This window comes from Sebastes fasciatus, chromosome 12, assembly GCF_043250625.1.
Source record: "Sebastes fasciatus isolate fSebFas1 chromosome 12, fSebFas1.pri, whole genome shotgun sequence".
In the NCBI taxonomy this organism is placed as follows: Eukaryota; Metazoa; Chordata; class Actinopteri; order Perciformes; family Sebastidae; genus Sebastes; species Sebastes fasciatus.
The window spans coordinates 21,993,833-22,014,650 of record NC_133806.1 but is presented as its reverse complement, the minus strand read 5'-3'; the positions used below and the strand labels follow the sequence as shown (position 1 = coordinate 22,014,650).

General features: G+C 38.9%; 2 protein-coding genes across 3 annotated transcripts in view; both read right to left on the bottom strand.

The window, feature by feature from the left end:
* mtbp (MDM2 binding protein) overlaps window positions 1–2,387 on the bottom strand; it is a 32,206-nt gene extending 29,819 nt beyond the window's left edge. Inside the window, exons 1-3 of the mRNA XM_074654198.1 lie at window positions 2,180–2,387; window positions 798–881; window positions 623–696 (exon numbers count right to left, since the gene is read on the bottom strand). Of these exons, the coding sequence (XP_074510299.1) occupies window positions 623–696; window positions 798–881; window positions 2,180–2,246 (225 nt within the window). The 5' untranslated portion in view covers window positions 2,247–2,387. The remainder of the gene's footprint in view (window positions 1–622; window positions 697–797; window positions 882–2,179) is intronic.
* A 1,250-nt stretch (window positions 2,388–3,637) lies between these two features.
* On the bottom strand, window positions 3,638–19,026 carry zfat (zinc finger and AT hook domain containing). Of its 2 annotated transcripts, none has more exons than XM_074654185.1 (24): window positions 18,841–19,026; window positions 16,853–17,011; window positions 16,168–16,344; window positions 15,724–15,852; window positions 15,410–15,523; window positions 15,144–15,266; window positions 14,957–15,030; window positions 14,674–14,762; window positions 14,378–14,458; window positions 13,892–14,040; window positions 13,334–13,425; window positions 12,992–13,140; window positions 12,022–12,916; window positions 11,101–11,227; window positions 10,719–10,951; window positions 10,336–10,417; window positions 9,987–10,106; window positions 8,405–8,578; window positions 8,202–8,290; window positions 7,914–8,052; window positions 7,647–7,753; window positions 4,436–4,523; window positions 4,207–4,304; window positions 3,638–4,127 (listed from the first exon to the last, which is right to left on the bottom strand). In XM_074654185.1, the coding sequence occupies exons 1-24, from the start codon at window positions 18,857–18,859 to the stop codon at window positions 3,927–3,929; spliced, it is 3,708 nt and encodes a 1,235-aa protein (XP_074510286.1). In that variant the 5' UTR covers window positions 18,860–19,026; the 3' UTR covers window positions 3,638–3,926. The 2 variants fall into 2 exon arrangements, with proteins under 2 accessions (XP_074510286.1, XP_074510287.1); XM_074654186.1 differs by having other exon boundaries at window positions 14,674–14,759; window positions 18,841–18,998.
* Between the last annotated feature and the right edge of the window lie 1,792 nt (window positions 19,027–20,818).

Here is a 20,818-nt window from a genome sequence, read left to right as displayed (position 1 = left end):
GTGTCAGTAGGCAGAATGTTTTTGGCATCACCTTTCAGCATATTGTAATTCAAGTGTTCTGAGAGAAAACTAGACTTCTGTACCTCCTCATGGCTCTGTTTTCAGGCTTTAAAAGAATCTAGCCTGTGACGGGAGACTTTGGCCAATCACGGGTCATTTCAGAGAGAGAGAGCGTTCCTATTGGCTGTTTCTTCAGTGGAGGCAGCTGTCAATCACTCGTGAACTCCGTTCAAACGGTCAAACTGGGCAGCGCTGATCAAATATTAATCAATATTATGTTACTGTAATGCCTATTTCTCACCTCAAATGTTTTCAGAATCATCTTTTAGTGTATTGTTTAGCTATAAAATTAGGAAGTTTGCTCCGGTTGGTGGGCGCTGCTTGGTATTTCCTCAACTGATCTCAACATGGTGGCCGGGTCACAAACGTTCTCATTTTACTGTCAGGATATAGTGACTGTTTTATAAAAACTACTTTTTTTAAATCATATTTGCTCCAGTTCTACCCACTGCAGCTTTAATTGTGTCAACTTAAGTTTTGAAACCTGATAAACTGTGCCCAGTTCCTTGCAAGATAAAACATGTTGATGGCAAAACAGTCTTGAATCGTCCAAATATCTCACCTGCGTAATTCCTTGGCAAGCCTGAACAGCAAAGTACCACCTCTGAACTGATGGGCTGCCACTGAGAGAACAAGCTGGGGAAACATGCAGAGAGAAGAGACAGAGGTGAGGAGAGTTGTGGAATAATAACAGTTTCTGTAGGTCAGACAGGGTGAGAGATGCCCCATTACTGTACCTGGAAAGACAGAGACTCCTCTCACTGACTCCTGAGTTGAGATGTCCACAAGTTTGTCATGTATCTGCTTCACTGGCTCCAGACCTGTGTGACCAGTGACAAATCAGTAGTCAGGCTTCATCACAACCAGACTACTGGTTTATTTCACATTAAAACATAAAATAAACATCTAGTGACCAACTCTAATACCTGGAGGGAATTTAAATGGGAAGTGATTTCAAGATTCTTTCGGACACCAGAAATAGTGGCTAAAATGGGCCCTACACACTCGAATAAATGTTGGAGAAATTGTGGTACACATATTTTGGACATGCCCCAAATTAAAAACATTTTGGGAAGAGGTATTTTGGGCACTCAAAGATGTATTCGACCAAAATTTCACTAAAGATCCAAAAATGGCACCGCTGGGGGCAATACTGGAAGGCATTGATGGAAGAGCCAAAAAATATCTCTTATAAATATTGCTAACAGCAGCAATTAAATGCATCACAATTAGGTGGCTAAAACCTGAGCCCCCAACATACAATTTATGGATTGAGAAGGTATGGGAAATTTACCACATGGGACAAATAACCTATTCCCTGAGACTCCAAAAAGACACATTTATTAAAAGGTGTCATGATTATACTAATACAGTGATCGGTGATCTGAATATTTGTATATATCCTGGATCACACTTGTATCTCTGTCTTCCTGACCCATGTCATCTCTCTAAGCACATCCACACAACCATACAACACATACCCTTCCACACACCCTGACCTCTGACCCTTCACATTTATCTTTATTTAAATGTATTTATTTATTTATTTTACTTTATTTTATTTTAATTCTTGGATTGTTTTAGTACGTGTCCTCCCTTTTTCTCTGACTTCAATTGAAATTATAGTTTAAGATGAAGTCTTGTTTTGTTTTTGTTTTCCTCTCTCCCCTCTTGTTTTAACTTGTGAAATGTTGTGTAAAAACAAAGAGACAGCTGTAAAATGAAAATACAGTGGTAAAGCATGTGATGATGATTGTATAAGTTTCTGAAACTGTAATAAAAACTAAGTTAAAAAAAACAAAAACATAAAACAACACCTCCTGTGCTAGCATGGGTAAACCCATCATCAAGTTAGATATTGAAATCTAAGAAACAAACACTGTATGCTGCCAACATATCAAATCCTTCAAAGTCCTGTGAACTACCAACTTTGAAGACTTGGCTAACTAACTTAACGTTAAGATACTAACGTTAACAATGTAACCTCACTAGTATAGTGTTATCTAGCTAAACTAACTGTGTGGGTAGTGGGATAGCAACACACTGTTTAAGCCACTCAACGAACTCAACCTGGTTTATCAGCGTCAATGTTAGCAAAGCAAAACAAGTATAAACTTACATGTAAACTCCTCCAACAGGTCGTCATCAGTTTGGCAGAAGGATATAACCAACACGTACCGGTCCATGTCGTGTGAGCATTCGTATTTTCAGGGTTAATGTTTTCTTGAAGTGAAGTATCGCTCAATTGTGAACAACAATGTCAAATTTCCCACCGCTTCTGCTTCTTCTTCTGTTTTCTGTATTCTGTACCGGAAGTTGGCAACAGACCATAAAGAGCACTTCCGTCCCCTACTGGACTGAGACTGAACTACCACATAGACCTGCTGCTGCTTCTCAGAAAGTCTGCCTCAGATCGGATGATACAAACATAAATATCTTTGCATTAATATAATTTCATTCACTTCACGTCAGCATCTGTCTCTCTTTTCCTCAATTCAAGCATTCCCTGTGCAGTAATATTTGCTTTCTTTGCAGCAATCCCATCTTAAAGGTCCCATATTATAAAAAAGTGAGATTTTCATGTTTTTTTTTTATTATATAGCAGGCTTAAAGGGACTATTTGTAACTTTGTACGTGCATAAATGTAGCGGGTCGTCACACATGCGCGCTCGCATATGCGCGTTCGCCGCTGTAGCCGCTGTACCCTCCTCCTCTGCCTGCTCGCCTTCACTCAGACAGCTCAGCTCGCTCCACCTCTAGACGTGAACGCGCGCTCACTCCTCACTGCAGAAGAGTTAGTTTAGCTCTGAGAATATCTAGTGAATGTACAGGGGACGTTTGTGCAGAAATAACTGCTGCAGCTCCTCCAGACCAACAGAGGTTTTACGTGTCTTGTGAAGTGACGGAGCTCTAGAGAGTTACGTTGTCTTCTCGTTACCGACCGGGTGCCGGTGTCTCCTCTGCTCTCTCCGGCTGCGGGCGGAGAGAGCAGGGAGACACGCTGGAGAGCCCCGCTGCCTCAGCCTGCACTTAGGCAGGAAAAGCCAACACTAGGATCAGATCTAAATCATGTTCATGGAGAGACCTTCGTCTGGTCAGCTAACATTACTGCCAAGCAGGTGAAATATAGAGTGATATTGTGGTTTTAGCTGATGTGTGTCGCCTCACTGTTTTGAGCGATGCTCGTTCAGGTATATTGAGAGCGAGCAAGCGCGAGCGCGACGTTGACTTCCCTTGATTTCACAGCCACAGGTGTCGCTGTTAAGAAGCATTTCTGAAAGTTACAAATAGTCCCTTTAAGTCCTATATAAAGATAAGATAAGATAGTCCTTTATTAGTCCCGCAGTGGAAATTATAAGTTATTCAAAATATTTCTCTTCTAAGAAAAATATCTTGTGATGCTTTGAAGTATATTTCAAACAGTCTGTTATTTTGTCTCACATGTCAAATGTGTGTCATAATATGAAAACTGTACCAAACTTTTAAGAATTTCTGATGACAAAACATTTTGAGCACCAACTGAACTCTACTCAAATCAAAAAACAAGAAAATTAAGCCACTCAAGTGCATCAAGCAATTCAGTCAGGGATTTTATTTAAATATACTTTTTAAGTACAAAATAGCCTATGTCACATAATCACACAAACAAGTATTGCACTTACGCTTTTCATAATTACCAAGTAAGTGAAAAATAAATCTGATGAAGGAAATTCTTAATGTTGACATGATGAGAAACCCTCACTAAATCCTGATTGTATTGCTTATTGGTACGTTTTATGTTACTTCACTTTTGCAAATGGATCCTCTGATGACTCACTGATGATCTCAACACTGATGGATCAACAGATGTTGAAATGCAAGCACTACTAGTTGATTTCTACAGTGTGTTCCTGGACGTAGACGATATAGTGGTGGGTGTTTTCTCCCTGAGTGAGGACTGTCAGAGCCTCCAGGCCGTGTGCGTCCTCCACCACCATCACCTGGTTACCGGTTAGACCTCCATCTGCATTCACCACCATCAGCTGGTTGCTGCACTCACCGACTTCCTGATCGTCAGCCACCTGCAACTTCAGCCGCAACTCAACATTAACATTTTGTTGGAACCACAATAATGATTTCCTGAGTATGTGAAGTGATGATGTTTACCTGTTGTACAACAGTAACAGTGCCTGGTGCCATGGCGACCATGGAGGTGACGGCGTCATGAGTCTCTGAACTGAATTCAGTGATCTGCTGGATATTAACTGAACACAAAGACACACATTTATTGTAATGTGTCACATAGTACATAGGTAAACACTTCCCCCGGTTATCTGTGGAGGAATGTCTGTTGGTTTGTCTGTATCTACGGTATGTTTATCACTGTTGCTGTTACCGCTGTCCTGCAGGGCTCCTACGGGTACTTCTGTCAGCTGCTCTTCTTCCTCCACAGGAACGTACTGGGCCTCTACTGTCTCCTCCACCTGGATGTTCACATATGGCAGAGATTGTATTATCATGAAAACACTGGCTTTGATGAATACAAATGATTGATACTTATACTATATGCTCACATGACCGAGCTAGTTTCTTAATCAGAAATATAATTTTTAATGAAACAAGACGCCAAAGAGTCTCCATCCATGCTAGCAGCTCTGTGTGGCTGTACTTAGCATGCAAACATGCTCACAATGACAATGCTATGATGTTGATCTTTAGTAGGTATATAATGTTTACCATCTTAGTTTAGCGTATTAGCATGCTAACATTTGTTAATTAGCACTAAACACAAAGTACTGATGGCTTATGGGAATGTCATTAGTTTTGCAAGTACCAAAGTATTAGACAAGATGAAATTTCGACCTGATGATGGAGCTAGAGGCGAAGTCAGAGTGTCACCAAAGTGGCAATTTGTTTATTTGGACCATGAATGTCCGTACCAAATTTTGTGCCAATCCATCAACTAGATATAAATATTTCATGGAATAAGTGAAAACTTTGACCCGATGGTGGCACTAAAGGGAAACATCAAGGGATCACCAAAGTCATTAGAATGTATCCTCTAGGGAAAATTAATGTCAATACAAAATTTAATAGCAATCCATCCAGATAAGTCAGTCTGGACCAAAGTGGTGGACCGACTGTATGAAGTGGACGTAGTGACCGTGACGTCACCCATTGGTTTCAGGACTGCCGTTTTGTAGCCTCGAGTTCAGCATTTGGGCCGTCGCCATCTAGTGTCACTTCAACCAGAAGTGACACTAGAGGGTGGAGCTAAGTACAGCCAAACGCTAAATAAGACATTTTCAGGCAACCAAAAAGGTTATAATTAACTTTCACATCAACTGAAAACACACTGTGAAAGGGTTAAAGTTGTAAGACAAAAACACGGATCGATATCAAACCCCTAGATTGGAGGACGCCGTGGTAGCGACCTGTCAATCACAAGGTAGCCACGCCCTAAAGCATACCCTACTTTATGGTCTATTTGACTCAAAATGGGACCATTCTTTACTAGATGAACATCATGCTGTATTGAAGAAGACTTGAAACTAGCGATTGAGACCATAAACTCATGTTTACAATGTTTACTGAGGTATTAAATCAAGACTATGCCCGGGCCACACAGCGCGCATCATGCTCGCGTGACGGCAACGTCGCGTGTTGTTTTTTATTTCGGCGTCCATGTTAACAGGTTAGAGTGGACACACTGCCCGCATGAGACGCACGTCAGACGCGCGTCAGACGTGCGTCTATTTTATAGAATAGAAGGCTCGCCTATTTTTCACGCTTGCCGCTTACCTCTCGGCTGCGTCTCCCAGCAGCAACAGACAGTGAAGGTGATCTATTGACAGTATATGAGCAAGATTACTACAGTTTCCATGTCTAGACATCTGTAGAATATGTCACTGACCATCAATATTTTACACTTCCTATCTAGATTTCAAAATAAAAGTCCTCTAGCGTTTTTAGTGCACAGAATCATTCATTCATTCATTCATTCAACACAATGCTTTTATTCTGAAATACTCTAAATAAAGCAGTTGTCTGCTTGCAGGTTTCCATCAAGTTAATATAGTACAGGCTTTTAATTATGTAAACACTGTAGTAGTCATAGCAGAAACCCTACATATGCTATACATATAATAGACTGGGTTAATAGGTTATAAGAACATCAGGTGATAGTTGGCAGTATTTTTCCGATGCTCTCTCTCTCTCTCTCTCTCTCTCTCAACAAACACCACGTAACTTTATTGTTCTTTCTTTTAGAGGTGTTATTTAATTTTTTTAAAGATATTTAATAATAATTTTCGTTTTCTAAAGGTTAACAAATAACGAAACTGTTTATTTTGCTTTGTTTTATAATAATAAAAAAAAAACACTTTACTTATATTTATCATTCTGAAATACTTCAGGTGTTTTTCTCCATCAAGGCGCAGTTCAGCAACAAGGTGGTGAAAAGCTCCAAGTTGCCTGAGATGTCGGAACATCAGCATTTATAATGTAAATTGCTGTCCCGCCCCAGATGTAAATTAAGTCGTTTTCGATAAAAGCCGCAACCTGGAATGCTGTAGAACAGGAACCCGAAACCCCCTGGAAATGTTGTTTAAAACTGTGCCAGTCAAAGTGAAGAGGGATTGCTGTAGGCTCTCTCTTACTACTAATGTATTTATTTATTTTTTTGTATTAATATATAGCCCACAGAAATCCCTCTTCACTGTCAATGAAGAGGGATTTATATATATATATATATATATATATATATATATATATGTATATATATATATATATATATATATAGCCCATATAAATCCCTCTTTTCTGTCAGTGAAGAGGGATTTATATATATATAAATCCCTCTTCACTGTCAATGAAGAGGGATTTATATATATATATATATATATATATATATATATATAGCCCATATAAATCCCTCCTCATTGTCAATGAAGAGGGATTTATATATATATATATATATATATATATATATATATATATATAGCCCATAGAAATCCCTCCTCATTGTCAGTGAAGAGGGATTTATATATATATAAATCCCTCTTCACTGACAGAAAAGAGGGATTTATATGGGCTATATATTCATATTTATGTATGAATTTATTTGCTTGTTTTTAATAATATTTACAAATTACCACACAGTTCTTACCCTTTTTTGTCTTAAATAAATATAAATCACATTTATTATGAAGTTAAATGGCCATTAAAAGGCAAACTCTATGTAGAAAGAAAGGGCTGTCAGCAACAGCAAAAACACAGCTGACAGGTAGCTCCGGGACGCTCCCGAGACGTGGGTAACTCGCATCTAGTGTGAACACCCTAGGTGGGCATGACGCTGCCACGACGTGACGCTGCCGTCACGCGAGCATGATGCGCGCTGTGTGGCCCCGGCGTCAGAAAGAATGCATGTTGCATGTTTAAGGCACTTTCGCATTGGCTTCTCTTCTCAGACCCCGAGGTAGCCCACTGGGGCCGACCCACAGACATCACCAGAGCCACGTTGCTAGCATGGATAAAACTAACCCAATGCCTCAAAAAGGCATTCCTCTTTACACTGTATCTTGTCTGTGTATGTGTATACTATTTACCTCCCAGGTGCCTTCCACCACTTTCAGGCTGTGTTTGCTCTTCAGGTGGCGATTCAGCTCCCACTTGGTGCCATAAACAAATTCACATTCAGGACACTTCATACCACCTAAACACAGGCACACACAAAAGCTATGTTAGGTTATGCTGAACACGCTTTTTGTTCTGTACCGCTACAAGTCTAAAGTACAAATATCCTCCTGTATTAAAATGTTACTTTAAAGAACATGAAAAGTCTAGACATGGCAGTATGAGAGCAGAGATCAGACCTTGCTGTTTCAGAGCTTCAGGATTAGGAACTCCAGGTCCGGCATTCTGATACTTCTGATCTGGGTGTTTCATGTTGTAGTGTCGCTTCAGGGGACCAGCAATGTTACAGGAGTAGTGGCAGTGGGCACAGCGAAATGGCTAAAGAAACGGATGAAATATATGCATGACACGACTACATTTGAAAAATTAATTGATTTTTCTAAACAACTTGTCAATCATTTTGTCAAAACAACGAGATGACATCATGAGTGGAGCTTGTGTGTGTCTACCTGTGTGTTTATTCTTACCTTAAACTCAGAGTGTTGCTCCATGTGTCTGAGCAACGAAGGTTTGGAGACCGAGGTGAAGTTGCACTCTGAACATTGAAATCGCTTCCCTGAACAAACCAAAAAATAACTGTCCTGAAACTGCACATTTTAAGCAGCATACTTGTGACATTCAATAAATAATTATAACATGGATAATAATAAATAAACAAATAAAAACGTACCTTCATCGGTGTGGCTCAGTCTGTGGCTTTTGAGCGTGACTTTAGATTTGAACTTTTTACCGCACAGATCACAGAGGTGACGTCTCTCCGTGTTGTGTCGGTTCATGTGAGTCTTCAGGTTACTCCTACTGCGGCCTGCATAGTCACACACACTGCAGACGTATGGCTTCAAACCTACACACACACACACACACACACGTACATACAAAAAAAGAACCACGGGACAGTAACAAAATGTTAAGACGGTATTTTTATATAGAGTTAAGGGATATAACAGTGTGAAGACACAAGATGGTATTTGGTGAGGCGTTGGACTTGTACTATGTTGAATGGAGGTACTTGAGGTAACATTGGCCAAAATAACACAGACCTTTTGATAATAAAACATTTTTGTTTAGAATTGTAATTATATTATCTTTATTTTTATAGATTAATACAAACAGCTACAAAATGACAGTAAAATAACTATGATAAAGTATGTTTTTAGTCCACCACCTTGTGAGTGATATGTGCATCTAAGTTTTCTACAGGTGAGTGTTGTATGGGCGAAGCCATACAACCTTTCGGCATCTAGTGGCGTGGTTGCAGATTGCAACCAACCGAATACCCATTACTCACTCCTCCCTTTCCAAGACTGGGGTCACGTGACCCACCGGGTGTAAAACCGTTGCACTCAGCGGCTCACGTTACCACAGTGTGTCAGACAACTAAGGTTCAGATAACATAAAAACGTGAAAGGCTCTCTCTAGATCCAGTGTTTAGTTTGTCCGTTCTGTGCTACTGTAGAAACATGGCAGACTCTGCTCTGTAGATATAAAGTCTCAGGTGATTATACGCTAATGAAAACATAGTTATGAATATTATATTCCATTTTTGCCAATAGATCTCCGTGAAATGTTACACACTGACTCATTTAAGTCACAAAGACAGTTGCAGAAAGTGTCAAGAAAACAAAACCAGATAAACCTGCTGAAAAAACATAATGAGCATATGCATTGCAGTGCGGTTTTTTGGTAAATTGGCTGAGCTCAGTGAGACCTTCAGCAACACCTGTGCTGGATTAATGTCTGCCAGCTTCCTCAGCCCCAGGACAGATGCAACTTCAAGGTAAACAGCTCATCAAGGTGAGGAAGTGTTTAAGCAGGGAGTGGGGGGAAGAGGAGTAGACTAACAATTCACTTTGTCAAAACAAAGCATTGTAATAACTAATGTAGACATAGTTTATATATTGAAAAACTCAAGTTTTGACCATGAGATCATTGCAAGAGAAAAACAGTCCTTAAAACTGAAAAAATATTCTCATTTTGTGTTACTTCTGCCAAACTTCATTGCCAGATTTAAATTTTTTTTTCATTTTTGAGATAATGCCAGCTGCCTACAAGTAGACAATTTCATAAGTAACTTGACCAACAGGCCAATTTCTTTCCACAACGTCTGCAGTGTGTTTTCAGTCTAGTCCATCCTCCTGGAGGGGAGCCAGGAGGAAGAGAGACAGATGGAAGCTCAGATAACCCAGATGTGTTTCTCCACACTGGTGCTGTGTGTATGTGTGTTGCCTGTGTTAAAAGTAGAGGAATATCACCTTGGTGGGCCCAGATGTGCCGCTGAAAGTCGCTGCTGTTCTTTAGGAAGTAGGAGTCGCAGTAGGGGCACTTCTCTGCACGCTGCACCATCAGTCCTTTACCATGCACGGGTAGTGTGTCTGTCCAACACACAAAACACACTAAATGAAACCTTGGAAATTTTCCTGAACTTGGCTACTGTGACTAGCCATTTATTTCAGTCAGTCGCGATACAGTAAAACACAGTGAACAAATGCTAATACTCACTGATTTAGAGGACAGAAATTGAAAGTTTTTAGAGCACAGTCATTAACAGGTATTGTGTGTGTTTGGTCTATGTCTGTAGATATATATTTGTGTGTTCTTTACCAGGGTGGGATGTTTTGATGTGGTGTTTTAGTCGGTGCTCTGGATAGCTGTTCTGACAGACAGGACAAGTCACACTCTTCCCCTGTAAACAACAGCAAGACAAAGACATAAAGACAAGAGAAATCAAGAGTCAATGTTTGCATCCCTCACAGAAATAAAACAGCGAAGGTTTCCCCCTGATTAAAGCTCAAATACAATTTCATTAGTGCCGCATATGAATGATACTTTTCTACTAATTTAACCATTTTAAAAAGCTACCTTGAATGCTTCTACCATGCAAATATATTACATTTTAATGCAAATAAACTAAAAGGTAATCAAACAGATGTAAAGTTTCATTACGGTACACAAGTTATTTTTCCAGTAGGGTGAAGGCTGGTTACCTGTTCCTGGTGTGTCCTCAAATGGGCCTGAAGTTTGTATTTGTCAGGCGTTGTGTATTTACAGCCGGGATTGGAACAAGGCAGCAGCAAGCCGCTGTGCTTCTGGATCTGGTGCCGCTTCAAAGAGCTCTTGGTGATGGACGAGTAGCTACACTTTGAACAGTAATGCGAGTGCTCCTTGGTGTGTGTGCGTACATGGACGTTATAGTGGACTTTGTACCAGAACAGTTTACCTGTGCAGCAAAACAAAATACATGATTTAACACTCAAGCCAGAGAGAGGAAAAGCCGAGTAATAAATAATATGTAATATAAAGTAAAATAAAACGAAATAAAATAACAGTACAAAAGAAAACCAGCCTACTCAAGAGGGTTTTTCTCACCACAGTATTGACATTCAAGGTCACCGTAAATTTTCCTGAGCCGTTGGAAAGACTCCATATTGAGCCGAGTCTTCTGAAGAGACGAGAACACCTGCTGGAACGCACTCTGATGGAAAACCTCCGACACCTACCGGCAGAAAACACAGAACAAGTCAGACGGCCAGGGGCAAAGCTGAGGAGGAGAAAGTCTACCTCAGGACAAGATGATAAAAAAAGAAGAAAGAAGAAAAGAATTCCACTGAGATTAATTATGTGTTTCAGACACATAAATAAATTACTAAGTGATATGTAGTCTGATTAACTAATTAGACTGCGCCCATAGCAACGGTCTGTTATACATAGCAACGGTCTGATATAGAGAAATTACAGACTGCAGAACGCTGTGATTGACCAATCAGAATTGAGTATTCAACACAGCCGTGTAATAATTCCATATATACACTTTTTCTTAATCGCATTGAACTGAGTGGTAATGTAAGGTGTGTTGTAAAAACAAAACCCAATCTCAAAATGATATTGACTCAGAATATTTCACATAAGAGTTTCTGACAAATTTGAGTTAGTATGTTATTGATATTATTAATGTAGACAACCCAATTGTGTATCACGATATATGATTTCATCACGATTCCATTGACAGACGATAAATTATCATATTGAATTGTCGCCCAGCCCTACTTTGGATGGATAATCAGATATTGATGACATAATTCAGATATATTTTGTATCTTGTAATGTAAAAGATCATAGAGGCACTAATTATTGGCTTTTTAGTGCTGACATTAAGTCAATATATTGATCGACAGCAAATTAATCAGACAATCAAGACAATAATTATCAGATTAATCAGTTATGAAAACAATCGTTAGTGGCAGTCCTAGCTTATATTATTGTCTTTCTTGAGTACCTGTAGTTATTTACCCTTTCTGAATGTGGAGTTTGTCCATCTTCCCCTGGAGGTGCTGATGACAACGGTGTTTGTGTGCTCTCATCAGCTGGCTGTGTGTTTTCTTGAGTCCTGTCCTCCACGAGAGGGGTGTGACTGCTCTCTGGTGGTAAAATAGTCTGCGTATCATCTCCAGCTGTAGAGCTGCATGCGTCTGCCGTGATGTCCTGTGACGTCTCCCCTGCTGTTGCTTCACCTTGTCTGTCAGAGGAAGTTGCGGTTTCTGTAGAAACAGCTTGATGGAGTTCTTGGGAACCTTGTTGTGCACCTCTGTTTTCTAATTCTCCTTCTTTCCCCTGCACTTCCTCTGCGCTTTCACCCTGAGATTTAGCTTGTTCTTCTTTCTCCCCATCTTCACTCACTGCTACTTTCAGCTGCTCCCCTTCCCCATGATCTCGCCACTCCTCCCCTCCTACACCATTTCTTCTACCCTCCTCTCTCGTCCTCTCATCTTCACCCTCCGGCTCTATCCTTATCTTCTCCTTCATCCCTTTCTCTGTATCTTCCCTCTCCTCATCCCCCCACATGCCTCCTCCAGGCTGTATCAGATAGTAGCTGTTGTTGATACAGTCGGTGAAGGCCTGTGCCTGGTCCAGCTCGGGGTGAGATTCTTTCATGTGACTCTTCACGCTCTGAGAGCTGACGAACTTCCCGTCACACGCCAGGCACACGTATAGGAAGAGGTGCTTCCTGACATGAGCGGCGAGGGTGGCCATCTTGGTTGCAGCATGGTCACAGATAAGGCAGACGAAGGGACGCTGGGGCCCGTGGACCAGCAGGTGGCGCTCTCGCTCCAGCTGGTTCTTAAAGCGCCGGTTACAGGTGGGGCAGTGGTAGAGGAGCTGTCTGAGGCCCTGACGAGTCTTTAACCTGGACAAGATAAACAGATTAGAAGGGCAGGTGTGTCGGGTGGTAGATAGGAAGGTAAAATAATGTATATCAAACCTCAGCTGTTGGTAGCTCTGGTGGACAGCAGGGTCTTTTAGGTTATGTCGTTTCTCCATGTGTTTCAGCAAGTTCTTTACATCGGAGTATTTCTTCTCGCAGAAGCTGCAGTGCTGCTTCACCTTCATATGGACTCGCTCTATGTGGACCTGCATTAAACAGAAACACAGAATTACTGCAGCTGCAATAAAAAAAAACTGATCCAATCTATCTGGATGTGGAAATCAGAATCACAACAGAACTCACATTGTGTCTCAAAGCTTGCATGTTAATACTAATTATAAGGATATAACAGTGCTACTGCTAATAATATCAATAACAGTAATAAAGCAATAACAACACCTTGAGGTGTCCCGGACTGAGGCAGTTGAAAGGACAGTGCTGACAGCTGAACTTCTCTCCAGTGTGCTTCCTCAAGTGAACATTCAGGTTGGCTTTGAAAGGAAACGTAGGTTAGAAAGTGAGCAGCTTTTACAGGAATTTAAAATAGTTTGTAACTGTAAGTTTTATAATTTTGTTATTTAAAGATTGCAGAAGTTACCCTGGTCTGCTATATGTTTTACAAATACTTATCCTTCCAGTAATTTCGTGTTGCATGGTAGTACTGATATTTCCAAATTTCCTCATGGGGAGCATTTAAGACTTATCCAGTCTTATTGAATTTAATAGTAATAATACAACACATAGTGATCCAACAAGGGATGTTGAAATAAATGGGTTAAAAGCAACACATAAAAAATTCACTTTTTTATTGACATTGCTTCATTTACCCCCCTCTCTCTTCCCTTATCTCATAAAGGCAAATTTCATAAACAATCCTACACATTGTAACTTTAACAACTGTCTCACTTTTAATAATCAAGCTGAATTTCTGTGTGGCGTGAGTTAACCTGGATTTACCTTTGATTGCCGATGCGTAGTCACAGTGTGGACACTGGAACGGTTTCTCCTGGGTGTGTGTCCTGAGGTGGGCGACCAGCGAGTGTCTGAATTTAAAGATCTTGTTGCAGAACTCACAGGCGAAGATCTTCAACTGGCTCTGAAGTAAACTGGGAGACAGAGAATAACAACATTACATTTACCAGCTGACCATTATCATTGTAGCTGCTATTGTGACGGTGGAGATTGTCGTTGATGTTGCAAATAAAAAAGACAAACTTCTTTGACTGGCTTTTGGCTGCACAGATGACAATATTACCAATGAGAAAGCAAACTAAAAATCTCTTAACTCTGTTAGATAGTTAGATTAGAACCAGATGTATTTACAGTAGTGTGTAGCTTGTAGTTTACACAAGAGCATTCAGCTACACTTAACCTCCAAAGCTACAACTACTATAAAATAAAATCAATGTTAATACTTTTAATAAAAAACTATTCATACAGTACTTGGTAGCATCTTGCTTGATAGAATATTCCTGGAAGCCTCTGCTGGCTGCTGCTGTTGTTATTGTGGACGTCGGGTTACCACTATGAGTAGAAAACAAAGGGAGATAAGGAGATAACATTGATAGGTCAGACTGCTACGAGCACAAACTAACAGAACCTCTACGACATTATGTATGCATGCAGTTGACAAATCATCTCTCATTGTCAGATTTTCTATATCAAGCTCCCTGACAATCTGTAATTATGACCATCATAATAATAATAATCATAATGATGGACATTTTCCATTACGTTACCTTGGCTCCTGATCTGTTTTAGGGTTACCCTCGCAGGCAGCGGCTTCAATTGCAAGGTCTTGTGACTGACTCTGGAAGACTGCAGACTGCTGACCGCCCAGACAAATTCAAATAAATAAACCCATATAATATTGGGATTCACAGATCAATTCAAATCCAATAAATATTAGAAAATAATAAAATGAAATCCAAGAAAAAACACACACACACTGTATCACAAAATCATCACACAGAAATACATTTTACAATTTGGGTGAATGTTTCTGTGTATTCCTGTGCTTGCCTGAGGTTGAGCTTGGATGGCCGAAGACTCTGTTTCTGGTGAATTGTCCTCTACTGGAACCATTTTAGAAACACCTGTTGAATTAAAGGTAACATATCTTACTTATAAATATGTCTTCTACAGGAGTTGAGTCCGTTGTAAGCCAAAATGTAAAAGCTAGCATAAAAAAAAGCTCTTTAAGACAAACCTGGAAGTGTTTCATCTTCTGTCAGAACAACGCTAATCACTGACTTTTTGTTTCCCGCTGCTAGGCTTCCTTCTTTGGAGGTGCGACTGCGATTGTTTCTCGGGTGTTTGAAGCTGCCCACGTCTACAAGCATAGAACAAGAGAGGGTCATACCGCTAGGGTCATTAATCTCTCACAATTCATCACAGATCACATTTAGTAGTGATTAAGGTGTCCCTCCTGGTAAGAACTACCTTGAAGAAACCATGTCCTGAAGTTAAACTCACCTTTGTCTCTCACGAGTCCTGGTCTTGCTGGGTTTTGTTGCGTCTGGTTTGGATCTGCTCCCCCAGGATCCAAACTCCCAGAACCCTCGGCTCCTGCTCCACCACAGATGCTCCCTGAAAATGATTAAGTCTGTTAATCAGAATCACCTGAATTGCCAAGTACAATAAATATAGGTCAATTAAAGTATATTCTTCTGTAATTTTTCCCAACATCTGTAGTTTAACGCAGAGATATTTAATAATATCCCAACACCAGTAGGTATTTAATAAGGTCACCCCAGCTTTGAATGCCTCTTTGGCATATAATAACTCACCATTCTCCTCTTCGTCCTCCTCCTCTACCTCTTCTTTCAGGCAGATGTGTTTGAGGATCTGTCGTCTGTTGCTGAACGAGCGATGGCAGTCTCTACATTCCAGCCCCGATATCCCGCCATGCCTTTCATCTTGCAGAGTGGGGGGAAAAGAGTCAGAATGCAGAGTGCGGGGAGTTTGTGTAGCATATTTACAAAAATCACTAACAAAAACAAAAAAATTAAAATCATCGCTTAAATGCCGACATAGCAATTTAGTGACTGTTAAGAAAAGTTACCAACAAGGCAAAAGCCAGTTGCCCAAAACACTTATACTTATATACTTATTACTATAAAATTGTGTATAAACTCTAAGCGAGCATCTTCTCTCATGCAGAGGGTACTTATCCTGTCTTCTGCATGAAAAAGAAAGAATTATGGGATACATATAAATGGAAACAATACTACCTTGTATTGCGCTACATTGTCTGTCTCCTGCCTCCTTATTCCCTTCTTCTTCTCTTTGAACATTTTCCTCTGGAGAATGGGTAGAGTCTGCCTTGCCCTCTGTCAAATCTGTCAAATCTGTACGCGTCTTCTTCGTAGAGCCTTTCGGTCGTCCTCGTTTTCGTTTCACTGGGCTCTCTGTGGTCCAGCAGAACACATAAAAAGAAAACTGTTTTGTTTTTTCAACTCCCACTAAGAGACCAAAACAATAGGCTTATCCTACAAACACTTATTTTCTGTATAGCTGATACCTGATATACTTATATAAATTATGTCTTGTGTCATAGAACTCTATTGTTATCTCCTAGATACAATGAAAAACAAATAAGAGGAATAGTGTTGCACTGAGTGACATAGTCCTGTGTAGTATATTGTGTATTTTTTATTCCTTTTTTTCAATAAATTGTTCACACTTGTATTTGTTTGGCATTTACATAATGTTCTATTTAAATTTGACTTGATTATCAGTTCAAGAATATTAATACAGTACAATACTGGACTCAAGCCCCTATCAAATAAATTGTGCAAAGTCCAATTCATCCCCAAATTCGTGAACGTAGTGATAATCATTATGAAAAAGAATATGTGTTTTGTTTTTATACACTATTTTGTGATCGCAATCCTGGCAATGATGCGCTTATCTGACCTGTCAGCGTCTCCACTGGCTCTCCCGCAAGAGGCTGCAGAGCAATGACGATGTCATCAGGAGGCTCCTGTTGGGGGTGCAGCTGGGAGCAATGAGTCAGCAGCTGGGAGCGACTGGGAGAGAAGAGGTTGCACAGCCGACACATGAACACAGAACCAGCTGGGGAGACACGGAGAAGAGGGGGAAACAAACAGAGTCATTATTTCCTCATCCTGTTACTCCAGACTCTGATAGAACTTTGTTTGGCATGACAGAGTTTTTTTAATCTAAGGTGCCAAACAGACAAATGAATGAAAAACCCCTTGTAAATTTGAATCTTGTTTTTAAGTGTAACATTACCTACAACATATTGTGTATTGTTTATCTATTTGTATGTTTGTTTGTTTGTTTCTGTAGATGTCAATGTTGAAATTCTGAAAAAATTCTTCTGTTTAATTTTACTTTCTAAATGCAACAGGAGAAAATATAGGTAATGTGTGTAATAAGTGTGTGAAGGAGCGCTATCGCAGGTCCTTCCTTCCTGCAGCTGTCAGACTCCACAACCAGCACTGCTCCCAGTAGACCACTTACACTTACACACCAAAAACTGACAATAACCTGATATTTTCAGGTGTAATTTCATTTAATTCTCACTGTGCAATATAATTTTCCACTTGTGCAATTTTAAGTCTGTTTATTGACAATACTGTATATACTGCTCCTATTTTTATACTTCCTTCTATATAAATGGTTCATATTTTGTTACACTTTGTTTAGCTCTTTTTTACTGTTTTAGTTGATGCATCTTTTTGCACCATCCCCTTTGCTGCTGTACACTGCAAATGTCCCCACTGCGGGACTAATAAAGGAATATCTTATCTTATCTTAACTTAATGGAGGAAGAAGGCATGTATGTATATTTATTGGAAAAAAATGATGATAAAAAAATGGATTTTCAACCAGTAGTTTTGAAGCCATAGTTCCACAATCCACATCTAACAAAGCAGACTGTTTTGGACATTAATACATTAGTATCATTCATCACAGTGGATGTAAGATAATAAGATAATAATGCATGTTAATATCATGTTTATTTTTGTTTATAGCTTATTTTGTAAATTGTAAATTTTTATTCTTATTTTATTCTAACGTTTTATCTATTTCTTTGTTATTATACTGTCTGACTTGCACCAACAAAAACCAAAGAAAATTCCTAGTGTATACCTCTTACACCTGGCAATAAACACCTTTCTGATTCTGATTCTGATTCATAAAGTGCACTTTCATAGACTAAGCTACTGGAGTTACCCTGCACTATACTCATTTTTAACAGTCTCTTCTGCACTTTTTTAATAGTCCTGTATCACAGCTGTTACCCTGCACTATATTCACTTTTAACAGTTTTCTTCATCTCCTTGTATTTTTTATATCTGGTATATTTGTTTTGTACTTTGCACTACTACCTTTTTTAACTGTCATTTTACTAACATGTTTTGCACTATGGAACTGTGATGCTGGAAACTTGAATTTCCCTCGGGAACAATAAAGTTACTATCTATCTATCTATCTATCTATCTAATGTAATATGGATATTAATTTATAACATAGGGGAAATTACTGAAACATTAATAGCAGCTTTATTATACAGTTTAATCACCATTATTATGAATAGAAGCAATGAAAACAGAGCTAGGGTTCATTGAGAGTGCTGAGGATGTATGTTCTTTGTTAAATAAGGTGGATAATCTGTGTTTGTCCACTTTGATGCTGTCTCAGCTGCATTATCAACAGCCTCGTCACATCACAGTAGCTGTCTGACTGTGACAGACCACACCACTTTATTGCACAACAAAGTCTGTAAATAATGTCTACAGCGAGAATAACAAAGTAAAACCCTCTGAACATCCCCACAGGCGCACCTTTAACACACATTGTTTATGTTGCTTTGGCCCAGACTAACGTGAAGACCTGAGAGACATATTCGAGTTGAAGCTAGTTTTAATTCCTACCTGCTGTCTGTCCGTCCATGTCTCCTGCGGCTGAAACACTAAACAAGACTAATTTGTCGGTGGGTTTGAGGCATCGTCTGGCTGAATATAATCACTGGGTTTGGGTTTTAGAGTCTGATTTTATATTAACGCACATTGAAATTTCTGTCGAATCTGCCACACAAGTCCTTCCTACGGGCGGAAGTAGACGGAGCCCAGTGACGCGGTGGCGGAGCAGAGCAGAGCAGCGCCCCCTGTGGCCGGAGGACTGTACTGCGGTCGAGAAGGGAACTACTTAAGCTATGGCTACGTGCCAAATCGCATACTTTTTCTTTTTACTTCTAGTACGTACTGTTTCATACAGTACGCATACTACTTACTGATAACATTGCACCCGGTGCGGTATAGGACATCATCCTGGTATTTTTTGGCATACTGCATTTGACATATTATGTATTGGGACGTACTAAATCTTTTTCTGGCATAATAAATAGTATGGTAGTATGGGTATTGGAACGCACAGTACGTACTAAAGGCACCATGTTATGCATACTGCATGCAACACTACACAGCTTCAGTATGTACTAAAACTAAAAAGAAAAAGTATGCGATTTGGCACCCATACAGTATGCTGAGAGGTTTTGTGTTTTTATTTAAACTATGTGTTGTTATGATGTGTTTTTATTTAAACGATGTGTTGTTATGAAGATATGTGGTCTTATGTGCTGTTATGTGTTGTTATGGGTTGTTATGATGTGTTGTTATGTTTTTATTTAAACTAGTGTTATGTGTTATGTGTTTTTATTTAAGCTATGTGTTGTTATGTGTTATTATGATGTGTTGTTATGAAGCTATTTCTTGTTATATGTTGTTATGTGTTTTTATTTAAGCTATGTGTTGTTATGATGTGTTGTTATGTGTTTTTATTTAAACTGTGTGTTATTATGATGTGTTGTTATGAAGCTATGTGTTGTTATATGTTATGTGTTTTTATTTAAGCTATGTGTTGTTATGATGTGTTTTTATTTAAACTATGTGTTGTTATGAAGATATGTGTTCTTATGTGCTGTTATGTGTTGTTATGGGTTGTTATGATGTGTTGTTATGTTTTTATTTAAACTTGTGTTATGTGTTGTTATGTGTTTTTATTTAAGCTATGTGTTGTTATGTGTTATTATGATGTGTTGTTATGAAGCTATGTGTTGTTATATGTTGTTATGTGTTTTTATTTAAGCTGTGTGTTGTTATGTGTTGTTATGAAGCTATGTGTTGTTATGATGTGGTGTTATGAAGCTATGTGTTGTTATGATATGTTATGTGTTTTTATTTAAGCTATGTGTTTTTATGATGTGTTGTTATGAAGCTATATGTTGTTATGTTATGTGTTTTATTTAAGCTATGTGTTGTTATGTGTTATTATGATGTGTTGTTATGAAGCTATGTGTTGTTATATGTTGTTATGTGTTTTTATTTAAGCTATGTGTTGTTATGATGTGTTGTTATGTGTTTTAATTTAAGCTATATGTTGTTATGATGTTTTGTTATGTGTTTTTATTTAAGCTATGTGTTGTTTTGTGTTATTATGAAGCTATGTGTTGTTATATGTTTTGTGTTTTTATTTAAGCTATGGGTTGTTGTGATGTGTTGTTATGTGTTTTTATTTAAGCTATGTGTTATGTGTTGTTATGTGTTGTTATGATGTGTTGTTATAAAGCTAGTTGTTGTTATGATATGTTGTTATGTGTTTTTATTTAAGCTATGTGTTGTTATGTGTTGTTATGATGTGTTGTTATAAAGCTAGTTGTTGTTATGATATGTTGTTATGTGTTTTTATTTAAGCTATGTGTTGTTATGTGTTTTTATTTAAGATATATGTTGTTATGAAGCTATGTGTTGTTATGGGTTTTTATTTAGGCTATGTGTTGTTGTGTGTTGTTATGAGGTGTTGTTATGTGTTGTTATGAAGCTACTGCATGTGTTGTTGGGATGTTTTAATATG

Excerpts from the sequence above, each read along its gene's own strand:
- zfat (XM_074654185.1), bottom strand. Across the intron at positions 15,853-16,167 it reads ACAATGTAGCGCAATACAAG|ATGAAAGGCATGGCGGGATA; the intron begins GTAGTATTGTTT and ends CCACTCTGCAAG. Across the intron at positions 8,291-8,404 it reads ACTGAGCCACACCGATGAAG|GGAAGCGATTTCAATGTTCA; the intron begins GTACGTTTTTAT and ends TGGTTTGTTCAG.